Below are 14,091 nucleotides of genomic sequence, written 5' to 3'. Positions count from 1 at the left end.
AAGTGTATAAAATGTTGTTAGATTAATATCATTGAGATTAAGTCACAATTGACGAAAGATATTCATATTGACTCAGTTATATATACTTAGTTATAATGACTTGCTAGTAAAAATTGGTTCAAATGGCTCTGAGCACTATGGGACTTAACATCTGTGGTCATCAGTCCCCTACAACTTAGAACTACTTAAACCTAACTAACCTAAGGACACCACACACATCCATGCCCAAGGCAGGATTCGAACCTGCGACCGTAGCAGTCGCGCGGTTCCGGACTGAGCGCCTTAAACGCGAGACCACCGCGGCCGGCGACTTGCTAGTAATACAGGATGTTCACGAAGTCCCACTAACATTTCAAATAATCATAACTTTGAAACAATGAGTGTTTAGCAGCTCTCAAAGTTTTTTTTGTTGTGACAGAATTTCAATGTATGCCCCATTCGTTGCTCACAGGACAGCAGCGTGAAATTCTTCTGCCCATGTACGGATTAGCACTGCAGCATCAACAGTTCTGCTTGTTGCATTGATCCGTACATGAAGGGTAGCAATATCACTGACTAGTGCAGTTTAATGGCAAGACATCGTGCGTTAGGGAACATCAAACATTAAGCCTCAGGCTACTAATGATGTGTTCACGCGTTTTGTGTAAGTTTTCGGAGCCCTAAGTTGTGGCGATTCACATGTCCGGAAACGTGAAACGTTGTCTCTTCTAGAAACAATAACTTTTTCAAGTAGTCATTCTCAGCATCTCTGGAGGTCAGAATGGAACATGCGAATGTATCCGTGGAGGACGATCTTTTGGCTGCCGACCTTAGGCCATTTGCTCTTCGTAGCCAAAAAGACGTAACCGCTAATGTAATACGAGGGCGCGCTACAAAATAATATCCCCGAATTTTTTATGTGGAAACTTTTAAAGCTTTTTATACAAAACAAACGTTATTATATTCTTCATCTTTAGTCTTCATGTCTACATATTTACAAGCCTTTGTCGCTGGAGGGCTCTGAATTGGTCGGTACCGTGTAACATGGCGGTATATAACGTAACTTTGTCGGTGCGTGAGAAAGAGCGTGCTGTAACCGTGCTCCGAATTCGAAGAGTTCGTCCATACATGGAGCGCACTATCCTTCAGGATGACAACGCCCAACCACACACGGGCGCTGCGACATCTTCTACAATTCGGCGCCTTGGGTTCAGTGTCATCGATCATCCCCCATTCTGTCGATGAGTTCCTTGAAAAATCGAGCTGATTCTTGTTGCATTGCTGATTGCGTTTACTTAAACTTATGGCTTGACTTTTTTCTGGTTCATATACACTTTATTTTTATCTGTTATTACTTTTATGTTGTAATTTCACGTACTGACAAGTTCCATGACCTTGGAGATATGCTCCTCAATTTGGTCTTATGGAACTTGACGTGTAAATAAAATAAAATAAAAACGACTTGGCCCCATCCAATTTTCATTTTTTTTCAAAACTTAAAAACACCCTAGAGAAATTCGTTTTGATAATGATGAAGCGGTGCAGCCAGTAAAAACGACTTGGCCCGATCCAATTTTCATTTTTTTTCATAACTTAAAAAACACCCTAGAGAAAATCGTTTTGATAATGATGAAGCGGTGCAGCCAGAGGTGAGATGGTAGCTCCGTCAACGAATTCAAACATTCTACAGTGACGGAATCAACAAACACATCTCTCGAGGTATGTGTTCGTCGCCAGGCAGAATATGTTGACAAATATATATCTAGACATGAAGAATATAGATTTAAAATACAGTTGCTGTATCGGTTCTGATGTACACTTTAAAATCGATGCACCATTGGAGAATTATCCGGATGGGACGGAAATCGGTAGATATGATGTGCATGTACAGACAAAGCAATGATTGACAAACTGCCTATTGGCTTCTGTCTCGGGTTCTTCGGCCGACGTTCATCTAATGATTTTTCTGACGTTTCGCCAGCACGAGTGGCTGGCATTGTCAAAGCTTCACCCTCCATTGCCGGTGGTGAACTGGAGCCGAGCTAATAGATAGAGATGGGGCACCTCCACGCCCGCACCAACGTGGTGACCAAACCAAAAGTTCTACTGTCACCTCCGTAAAACATGTTAGTTATCTAGTAAGTGGATCACAGGATGCTGGGCTGTGATGTTGTCCGTGCGTCTGGGTAAGGCTACGCATTAACACGGTCCATCAGGTAATAGATAGTGGACGAAACGCGAGTGAGGGTAGCGATTTGAAGAGCAGAGGGAAAAAAGTGCCATGGCTCGTGCCGTGGGAAAAAAACCTCTGCGACAGTGGGATGGGTAGTAAGAGCAGTAGTGGCTTACTAGCTGCGATAGCTCATGCAAGGTTGGATTTGTTAGTATGGGTATCATGCATCATTACCGTGACATGCGATGGCGATGTATCCCAGTGGCTGCAGCTGCTACATTCCTGGAACAATCAAGATCGTTATACAGTAGTGGGAGATCGGCCATAGATTGTCTCACTGTGTGGGGGATGTGTGGAGCTTGTTTGCATGCGGTGTACGGTACGGCTTCCCTGTGTGGTGCCAGTTATTCGGCAGTGTATTTCAGCTGGATATCCAGTAATAGCGTCTGATTAACAGGGGCTCGCCTGTGCCGTTATGTTTGCGTATGCTTGGCCATAGATGTTATGCCCTTGCAAGTATGTCTTTTGGTCTTTTATGTTTCCATCTATGGTTGTGGTCGTAGTTCCCCAGATTCAGAATAAACGGGTTCTGCGAATGTCTGGAGTTTCTGTATAGTCTTGTGGTGAGTTTGTGGATTACCTCCGTGAGAGTCTCAAGTCGGTATTCCCGGTGAAGGTCCGCGATGCGTGTGTATCGTGGAGCATTGCTTATGATTTTGAGTACTTTGTTTTGTATGAGCTGCAGACGGCGCAGGCGTGTAGGCGCGTATCCCCAGACAGGAGCTGCGTACGTCATCAGGGGTCGGATAAGTGTCATGTACATGGACCTCGACACCCTTCTGTTCAGTGTGCTACGCCTGTTGAGCATAGGATAGAGCTGTTTGAGCCTCGCGCTAGCTCGGTTGGTCATGTGTTGTATGTGGTCCCCCCAGAGTAATTTCCGGTCCAGCCAGACACCGAGGTATTTGACTTTCTCGCGGAAACGTATTGGACGTGCATGTAGGGTTATTGGTCTGCAGTAACGGTGTTTGCGCAGTTGCTTCGGTCTTCTAGTGAACAGAACGGCTTCGCACTTGTCGACGTTTACTCTAACACGCCATTTCTCCAACCAACGCTCGGCCACTCTGAGTGCAGTCTGTAGGCGTGACGTAATGTTTGATGGTTTCCAATCTTGCGCAAGGATGGCTGTGTCATCCGCGTAGATTGCCATCATTGTGTTGTGTGTGGTTGGGAGATCGTTTATGTAGAGGTTAAACAGTAGGGGCCCTAGGATGCTTCCCTGGGGTACTCCCGCGTGTATACCGTGTCGTGTTGATTGTTTTCCCCGCACATCAGTGTTGAAACTCCTGTCTGTGAGGTATGAGTGTATTAGACGCAGCAGCCCGTCGGGGAATCCCGCGTCGCTGAGTTTGCGGATGAGGCCGTTGCGCCATAGACGGTCGAAAGCCTTTTCGATGTCCAGGAACACTGCCCCTGTAGCTTTGTTTATGTTGAAACCATGTGTTATATGTTCAACGACCCGTAGGAGTTGTTGTGATGTGGAGTGGTGATTCCTGAAGCCGAATTGCTCCGGTCTGAGGATGTCATTTGTTATGCAGTGCCTAGTGATGCGTTTGAGAATCACCTTCTCAACAATCTTACTGAGCGAGCTCAGAAGGCTGATGGGTCGGTAATTTTGTGGGAGGCTGTGGTCTTTCCCCGGCTTCCTGAACATCAGGACCTTGGCCGTCTTCCAAAAGGCGGGGAAGTGTTGGTGTTTTAGTATGGCATTCGTTATGTGTGTTAGGTACTCAGTTGCTTTATCCGTGAACTCCTGGAGGACACGGTTTTGAATGCCATCATGACCAGGGGCTTTCCTAGCGGCGGAATGCATTATAGCCCAGGAGACTTCGGCTGTGCTAGCATGTCGAATGTCGTCGCGCGATGGTTGGGCTAGAATGCGTGTAACCTCTTGGTCAGAAGCAAGTGTGAACACTGGATCTGATGGTACCAGGTTCGGTGTGAATGACGCTGCGAGTGTTCGGGCCATTAGTTCTGCTTTCTCTTCCGCTGAGTATGCAGGTCCGTCGGGCCCTTGAAGCGTTGGGGTGTATATTTTCTCCCTGGTGAAGTGTCGGGCTAGTTGCCACACGCCAGGTCGTGTGGTGTCCAGCCCTTCGAGTTTTTGGTTCCACTGTTGTGTTCTATGTGTTTGTATTTTATCATGTATGATGCCCTGTAGTCTGTTAATGTGCCGTTTGAAGTACGGACGCCTGGTGCGCTGCCATTGTCTCCTGAGGCGATTCCTCATTGAGATTAGGCCCAGGATTTCCTGGGGCAGGGCCGCACTGCGATGTTGTGAGGTGCGATCAGGTATGGTGCCTGTCATTGCGTCCTGGACGGCGTTAGTGAGGGTTTCTACTGCCTCGTCAATTTGTGCTGTTTCATTAATTTCGTGTATAGGTGGGATGTGGCTATCGAGCGTTTGCTTGAACCTTGTCCAATTCGCACGCCCGTAGTCCAACATCTTGCGTTGTTCCATGTGCTGCAGTGTTTCCTCAATGTATAGTATTACAGGTTGGTGGTTTGAGGGCAGATCGTTTTCAACGGCAACGTTGAGTGTCGTTGTAATGCCCTTGATGAGGGCCATGTCTATCACGTCTGGCCTGAGTCCCCTCTGATAGGGAATGTGCGTCGGTTCAGTCGGCGCTAGCTTTCCTCTTTCTTGTTCAAACTGTTCGCGTGTTTTTGTATTTCTACAGCTTCTCTGAATAAGCGCGTGTGATAGTGGTTCTCTATAGCCAGAACTTCCGTGTCGGCGAATTTTATTACGTGGTCGGTCTCATTCAGTGCGTGTTCTGCCACGGCCGATTTCTCCACCTGCCCCAACCTGCAATGTCGCTTATGCTCCTTGATCCTGGTGTTAATGGATCGTCCAGTCATCCCGACATAAACTTTTCCGCATGTGCATGGTATGCGGTATATTCCCGACATTGCAAGTGGATCTCTGTTCTCCTTCGCCGATCTAAGACACTCTTTGATCTTCCTTGTCGGTTTGAAGATCGTCTTTACGCCATGTTTGCGCAATATACGGCCGATTCTGTCCGTCACTCTGGGAATGTATGGCAGACGTTCGGGTATGTTTAATTTTAAGTTTGAAGTTGGGTAACAAATGAGGAAAGAATATTTTTTCGTGTTATATAATTACAAATTAAGACTTTCCCAATTTTTTCCCTTTACTTGTACTGTTAAACCTTGCTTCTTCACAAATTTCATGATTAATAGGTCAACGGGAAGTATCCCACAGGTTTCAACGCTTCAGTTTGCGAGTATTACAATATGTGACATAAGTGGTCGTATCTTTTGAGTGCATTGACTTAGAAACTATAATTTTTTACACCGCCAAGGGCTCGTAGACTCAATAGGTGACATGAATTTCAGCTTGACGCCTGTAATGGTTCCTGAGGAGAAGGGTTTTTAACAGTCGGACAGACAGACAGACAGACGGACTGACAACAAAGCGATCCTATAAGGTCATCAGACCCAGAAGAAGGCCGCTGCAATCGTGGCGGAAACGCTGGTTTTTTTTTTTCCAGAAGCAGTAGTTTTTACATTATCCCGCGGTACCATACCCAGAAAACTTTTATGTCGATCCTATAAGTGTTCCAATTTTACCGATTGAGCTACGAGACCCTATAACTGAAAACAATAAAATAAAAATTCCGCATATGGACCCGACCACACGACACTCGGATTACCGTACTGGGTCCTTACGGCTGCACGAACCGCTGCCAAGATTCTATGCTAACATAAATGGCTCACGTCTCACCCGATCAGCGCCAAAAATACCGTAAACGCGGGCTGCTTGAGCCCAGTTTTCGAAACTTCTGACGCTATATTTAAAAATGGGCACAACAGATTTTTTCACAGAGATACATTATATTATTAAACTATCGTTTATTATGGATACTTTAACGTGCAGTACGCATTGTTTGTGACATAGTTAATATTTTTATTTTTCTATTTTATTAGCGTTACAGTTGGGTTACTTGAACCCAGACTGTAATTCCCATAGATACTACCATTTGAAGGCAGTTTGGGTCCAAGTAGGTTGATGGTTATTTGAAAAAATAATTTCTTATTATCCAGTGAACTTCCAAACGTTTATTTTAAGTACAAATATTAATTTTGAACAACAGTTTTTAGATATTGTACAAACAATAGAATGTAGGGATATAACAATGTTTAGAGTCCAATTAAGGAAAACAAACCTCTTTTAATTAATTTTGAGGGTTAAATTGTCATTACCACATTTTCAAATTTATACAACAAGACATCCTTATTTTTAGGCCACCCCTAGGCTTTTAGTGCAGGCTCCATGCAGTCTACTCTAACACCTTCTGCTTCTATAGCGAGGATGCTTCCTGGGTATTCCTTCTCGTTCCATTTTACCAAAACAAACTTGCCTATTTTTAGGTCATCTTTCGTTACAGTTGCCGGTGATGGTGTTGATTTGCCTTTGGTTTGGCAAGAAGCCATAGACAAGTGTCCTATGTGTTCCTTATCACTATTTTGGAGGCTGATGTCGCTGTCACCTCCTGATCTCAAACTGAATGCGTCATCTTCTTCTGACGTGGAGTCTTCCAATTTTTGTTTTCTTTTTCGTATGATGCTCTTGGTTGTTTTTGAAGATGCTTTCATTTTTGGACTTTTTTCCTGCTGTTGGGTGTTTTCCATGGAGGCACTGGTATTACTGGTAGAGCAGAAATCAGACACACTTACACTCTGTGAAAGTGGCACATGGAGTTTTTTCCTCTTAGTAGAGCGAGGTGTAACAAACTCGCCCCTCTTCTCTTGAAGTCGTTGAAGAAATACATTCCCAACCATAGACAAGTCTACATTTGCCTTGGATTTGTCTTGATTTGGCAAACGGCGTATGATTTGATTTTTATCTAGAGGCACCAATCCAGCTTTCTTGATACTTGCCTTTAGGTTACTTTTCATGTTTGGACCAATTTCTTCTAAAACAACTCGCAACAACATGTGGAACTGATCCTTTGGAAGCACACCGATTCTTTTACCTGCATCTGATTGCTTCAAACGGTCAAGAACATCCTTCCACCTCATTTTGCGCTCAAGTTAGCCTCCAGGACTCAAGTAGCCCGCGTTTACGGTACCTATTTTTTCTAAACGCTTGTCCATCTGTAGCTTCTGTCACTCTCGTTTCTGGCCAAGCCCTGCATATGCAATAAACATGGACGAAATCCATGATTGATGACTGGGCGTGGTCCGTCCGTAAGGCCCCCGCGGTGGCGGTTGGCGCCCGCCGGCGAAGCGTGAAAACGCGAGGTGGCACAGGGCCACGAACTCACGACCTCTGCGACCGAATGGCGGGCCGATGGCGATGTCAGCTGTCCAGCGGATGCTGGAGCGTCCAGCAGCGCTGGGGGCCGCTGTTGCTGGCAGCTCGATCGGCGCGAATAGACAACGCCCCAGTGTCTGCCCGGAGACCCCGTCTACGTTCACATAATGAGTCGCGCGTTATGCACATTGGTTGCATCGTCAGACGCGTGACTTCGGGACGGTGTACAGCTTCACAGCATTTGGTAAAGTTATTGGTGATAGTCACTGACACAGACAATACAGAGTGTTTACAAATTAGTTATAAGAAAGTAACCTTTATTGTGAAAAGGGTTAACAACTTACAGAAACGTTTGATACAGCACTGAATGCAGTATATGTTCAAGTTTTATTCCCGCCTAACACTGTTAGTACCCGAAGTTCCAGTTAGGTGGCATTCGTAAATCAGTTATTCCAAACATCGTGATGAAGTCGTATAACGGTCAGAATGTACGAAGTGTACCTCATGGTTTCATGAACCAAATCCGCTACTATGGATCAGAGACAATTGTGCACTAAATATCGCAAGTCACCGCCTCAAAGACGAACTAGCATTAATCGGTACAACTGTTTCTCAATCACATCACATAGGAGGCCGTGTCATGGTCGGCCAGCAGTCTCTGACGCACCAATTGAACAAGTTCGGCAGTCTTACATTCGTAGTCCAGATATATCAATCAGACATGCTAGCCTAGAATTGAATATGGCCTACTGTTACACTGTGGAAGGTATTACAAAAAACCCTGTCATTCAGACCCTGCTAACTGGAACTGTTGCAAGCTTTAAGAGAAAGTGACAAAGACAAATGAGCTGAGTTTTGTGTAGAAATTTTTAACAAAACGCATACTAAAGATGACTTTCATTCCATATACTCAGTTGTACAATAACTACAATGTCTCGCAGACAGGCGTGTGAACAATAAACGCAAATGTCAGGATTTGAGAGAAGGCGTGTAGTTGGACTCAGAGGAACCGTTCGGAGTAATCGATGACTCGCTCGACATTGAATACGAGTGATGTAATTATTCGACGATGTTGGCAGGAATGGGTGAATCATGGTCGAACACAGTGTCAAGAAGTAAGCGACCGATCGAGAGAGATGACGGAACGAGATGACCGAGCAATCGTCAGAGCCGCTGCAATCTCGTTGACTGGCGTGGAATTGTCTTTGGTGGTAAACCCCTCGTCGAATTTAGCCCTGATGACCAGCGATACGCGTCTGGAGACGCGCTGCTCAGCAGTAGCATACCAGGCTGACTGTCAACCGCCATACCGCCCGACAGCCCGGACTGATGTTTTGGGGTGCCATTTCCTTTTATAGCATGATCTCTTTGGCTGCCATCCGCCCCAGACTTACACGCAGCTGCATGTTGACCCTATTCTACTCCCCGTTTTGTTGCCCTTCATCGCAAGGCATCCGCAGCTTACATGTCGACAACACGATATCCGCCCGCACACGACGACAATTCCTACCACGTGTCGTCACGCATACCGAACCCAGCCTTGGCCAGCAGCATAATGGGCAGGGCCCCTACGTCTCAGGATTTTGACGAACTAACGTGCCAATTTGGCGGAATTTCCCACAATATCTCTCTGGAGGATATCCAACAACCCTATGAATCAATGCAAAGCCGAATAACTTCTAGTATAAGGGCCAGAGGTGGTGCAACTCGTTATTTACTTGCTCAGTTTGTGAATCTCTTCCTCTTGAGTAAATTATCCAGTATTTCTGAAATTATAATAATTTGTTTGACTACACATGCACATCACGCCTGCCGATATCCGTCCCATTTGAATAATTCCTTCGTGGTGCGTCTTTTTTCTTTTTTCTTTTGAATGTGTTATCTTTCTAAAATTTTTATATTGTTTTTCGTGTTTGTCTCTACAATGGTTATCGGTTACGTTGAGGTCTTGAACATCTTCCGACCTATTGCAACAAATAAGTTCGACATCACGACAAACTTTCAAACGTACGTTGTTTGTTGTCGGACGGTTAAGAAACTTATGTAGTACCATTTCAAACCTTTTCGGGAATGCTAACATAAGGAAGATTGCAACAAAGGTATTTTCTCTTTCCATATGTTGCTGCATTGACATTCGTCCTCGTCACAAATATATTTGTGCAAGGTGCTGTAAGGGTTACAGAGAGAGATTAATAGAGATAGCAGACGCTGGAGCCACCTTTTAGTGCTTTGTTAGCCTCACTATAGAGAATGTTTCTGTCGCTTACAGTTCAAGCATATTTTGCCCCTCTGCGGAAATAGAGCAATCTTTGCTTTCGAACTACTGCTACTGCTAGTTGTTTGTCTAAGATGTGCCGCTGACTCGATTTTCTCACACAAGTCTTTACCTCTGTACTCGACTTATGGTCGAACGTATGAAATGTAAAACACCGCTTAGAGGATGTAGTTCCAGGAAATCTCCGTCAGAGACTAGAACTATGAAGTTTTTCGACCTTAGTCTAATCGTTCAGGAAACTCGATCTTTCTTTCTAATGCCTCATTGTTGCTAAACGTGAGAAAACCGTTAGTTATTGCATTCGTAGATCTAAGAAAAGTCTTCGATAATGTGAAATGGAATATTTTAATGAAAATTGTTGAGTGTTGGTCTAGGTCTCAGAGATCGATGAATAGTATATGGATTGTCTATCAGCGAATTATTTAAACGCTAATGGTGAAATATGTTCAACCCGTACATTGATAAAGAAATTGACGAATATAAAGAATATATCGGAGAAAAAACTTAAAATTCGCTTCGACAGAGTTGTCACTGAGGAGAACGAAGAGAAAGCGTTAGCAACAACGAACAAAATCAAGAAAGCAGGCATTAGAGTTAATGATACACCGTTCGTTCTGGGTAGTAAATACCGTTAACTACTTACAAAGCAAAATCATATCATATGTTAAAAGCTCAATGGATATAAATAATAGAACTGCACAAGCAAAGGCAACCTAGTACAAGAAAATGGTGGTTCTTACGTAAAGGAACGTAAATGATGCTTCGTCTGGAGCATAGCCTTAGTCGACTCAGAAGCATGGACTAGTAAACGAAAATTTCTTAGAAGAGTAGGTGAAGAAAGAAAGATCGCTGCTAGCAACAGAACGGAAAAGACGTAGTGCATTAATTAGTCATCTCGACCGACACATTCGTGTTCTAATTCATGCTTGGAGTGATTCAGGATAAGCGTTAATTCAGATGAAGCATGATGTAGGAGCAGGATCATATAAAGCAATGAGAGACTAACTGGAAACAGAGAGCAGTTAGAAGAATTTCTGCCAATCGATCATCGAATAGAGAATTAAGAGACCACATCGTTGTTAAGTCTGTAATGTTCAACTGTCTGCAAGAGAATAAATTCGCTTTGGTTTTCTGCTTGCCTTGTGAGTATTTTACCTGTAATTCATGTTTACTCGCAAGTCCGCTTAGATGAGTTGTAATGGTTACTAAGTAATCATTTACCTGTGTATTAACCTTATGCTTTTTTACAACAGCGGCCACAAATTTTTGGCACATCGTTAGATCCCAGCAGTGTGGACAAAGTAAGCGACAGTCTAGAGAGCCTGACACGAATGCTGGAAGACAAACAGTGGTTGGCTGGAGAGAAGATCACCCTTGCAGACTACGCTGTAGCTATTACTCTCGCTGGAGTTGAGGTAAACCTGCACACATATGCTATTCGAAAGTGACTACACGCTTATAACACTCTTCGTTCTGTTTTTTTATTACACTCAAAACATAGCATATGAATGTTCTTCGTTGTTCATAAAATATTGCTGTTTGAAGCAATACTTAGTGAAATTAGTTTACTTCGCCGAGAACTATCACGTATTTTTTTTATTGCAATGGCCGTTGACGCCACACGTTAAGTAGTTACTTTATTAGCGTCTAATCTTTGTAATCTACACGTTAAGTAATTGTTTAGTAAGAGTCTAACTATTATAACTTATTCCTTCCAGCTCGCTCCAGAGGCTGCTGGACTTGACCTCACGAAATACTCTAACATCAAGCAGTGGCTTTCACGTTTTGAAGGTTGCACTCCACAGATTTTTGAACATCGCAAAGGATTACGTGAAGCTCTCGTGCAAAGATTACAGTCAGTAAAGTAAATTACGTAATAAGAATTTGTAAATATACTATTTTGCTGAAATAAATCTCCTGTGTTCCTAACACCTTTTCGTTAAATGAAAATACCGATCCGGCATATTTTCCAAAACTTTTCGAGATAGTGACAGAAGCAGAAACAGAACTTGGAAAAGATTTAAAAGTATTATGAACTCGAGAAATTACGTATCCATGAGACTGACATTTGCACAGCCTTTCTCCGCAGCTGATATTGCTGAGGCATCCGTCTGCGAAGGCGTTTGGCTCGTAGGTATACCATCTGTATACATCCAATTGCGTTCACTGATTGTGATGCAAAAGCGGAGGTCAATATGATAGAGCATGAGCAGTTAGGTTCAGATCATAGAAAAATCCTGGAGATGGTAGTGCGGAAGAAAATTTTAACTCTTTCTTATATATATTTCTACATAATTTGAGTCTCGCTTTCCCTAACAGAAACAAGGACAAAATTAAAAGAAAGCAGAGTTGTTTCAATTGGATTGCAATGAAGAATACTCTGACGTATTGAATCTGAATTGCCTTCTTTGTAATTTTCTTTTGATGTTTCCTTAGAAGAAGATTGACACTAGCTACTGAATTATCAGTGTTATGACCACCGATAGGAATTCAACCTTTCAGTTGCATACAAATTCCCTTGCTTCATACAGTTTCAGTACCTCCTCATTAGTTAAAGTCTCAACGACAGAAGTCAAATAATTTTGTGTAGAGACGTGAACATAAACACAAGTATTACAAATTAAACTAGTAGCTCCATTACAAATATCCTTCAGAGTTTTCAAATGACCCTGCTGATCGATATCGCAAGAAGTGTAACCAAAATAACTGCCTTTCCTGCCAAATAATAACAACAGTATCAGCTGTAGACCTAACAAATACGTTCAACAGAAATCAAAATATCAGATTTTTCAAGAGAAGTAGCAAATCTGAGTTAGGATGAAGAGTATAGAGAAACCAATGCAAACAGGAAATTCTCTAAGTTTTCTAGGTATTTGGATTTAACTGAATCGCTTATTTCACAAGGGCCCTATGACCACCCAATATAGTTTTGAAAAAAAGTGGAAAAAACTGTTTTAATATTTTACAGGGTATTTTCTTAAGTTTTTGCAGCTACCATGTGAGAGGTACACTATGAGCAATTATTCTGACTTATTATAGACTCAAACATTTGTCTATTTATTGTCTGGAGCTGAATATTTCTCTTGGACATAGAGCTTTTCTGTGGTAAGTGAGAAATAAAAATCTTAAAACCTTTACGTCAGAAACAAACTGTTTAACGAACATGTAAGTAAATGTTAGGGGCAATATTTAAAGAATTCACAATATCTGTTCATGAAAACAAACTATTTGCTAGTATTGAAAGTTACAAATCACACATCTTCTATGTCTGGTGTTCCCTCAGCAGTTCGCCACTGATGAACAGTACTCCAGAATTCTGGTCTTCTTTGCATTGATAGGAATTTAGTCATGTGAATAGGCCCCATCAGCAGAGAAATTGATGTTGGATCGAGGCAATCCAAGTAGTCCTAATCTGAATGTGTGGGTATTTAAACCACAGGCAGTTACAGTACCAAATACCTCATCACTGAAGAGATAATGATGAAGTGTTGAAACACTGAACGCTACTTTCAGGTCTGTTCGTGATGTAACTGTCTCTAGTGAATGAGTTGTCCTCCTGTAAACTCTTGTCCACCACCACTTGGAGCCTAAGATTTCATCTGTTGAGATAACATTTATAGAGAATCGTCGTCTTGTACTCGATGATACGGTCAGTTCAACGTAATCCATAACAGTATATGCTCTGTGAATTCTTCGTAGTGATCTCTTGATTGTGTCAAATGTTGTATAAGACGGTAAGAAAGAGTGTCTCCTGACAGGAAATAACACCTCTATTTACTGAAATTTTCCAGCATTCACGAAAGCTTCTCACATCCGCATTAAACAGTGATTTTTGTTTTGTGCTGTGTAGTTATCACAAAACAGATGGACAATTTTTATGTCCTTCCGGACACACGAGGTGAGGAAATGGTACAAGGAAGTGCACACTTCTTTAGGACCTTTGTGGGCGACACCTTCGTGATAGAAGTAATGAAATGCCGTATTGTCTGGCCGATTGTGAATGCCGAAAACATTAATGCCCTGCTGCCGGAGATAAAATAGGTCTTGAACAGGTACTTTTGGTAGATGAAGATTCTGCATGAAATCAGACCTCAGACTCAAAATATGTTTATTTTCTTCTCACAGCCTTTCACTTACATTCAAATCAGTATAAAATTTCTTGGCTTTTCTCTTTTGCACGATTAAATCACAAACCGCAGACCGTCGCGATGCCTCATTCAAACTTTTGTTTTTAATTTTTGTTAAATATTTTCACATAGTATTCCTATTTGATAGAAGAAAGATGGTTGACTTCGTTGTAAAGTTCGTACATGATCTTTGTAT

At 42.7% G+C, this 14,091-nt stretch overlaps 1 protein-coding gene across 1 annotated transcript in view; it reads left to right on the top strand.

Moving 5' to 3' along the window:
• Nucleotides 1-11,699, top strand: part of LOC126234821 (glutathione S-transferase 1-1-like) — a 47,511-nt gene extending 35,812 nt beyond the window's left edge. Inside the window, exons 5-6 of the mRNA XM_049943567.1 lie at nt 11,022-11,183; nt 11,487-11,699. Of these exons, the coding sequence (XP_049799524.1) occupies nt 11,022-11,183; nt 11,487-11,636 (312 nt within the window). The 3' untranslated portion in view covers nt 11,637-11,699. The remainder of the gene's footprint in view (nt 1-11,021; nt 11,184-11,486) is intronic.
• Nucleotides 11,700-14,091: the final 2,392 nt, after the last annotated feature.

This window comes from Schistocerca nitens, chromosome 2, assembly GCF_023898315.1.
Source record: "Schistocerca nitens isolate TAMUIC-IGC-003100 chromosome 2, iqSchNite1.1, whole genome shotgun sequence".
NCBI lineage: Eukaryota > Metazoa > Arthropoda > Insecta > Orthoptera > Acrididae > Schistocerca > Schistocerca nitens.
The sequence above is the reverse complement of the archived record's forward strand: the minus strand, read 5'-3'. Positions and strand labels throughout refer to the sequence as shown.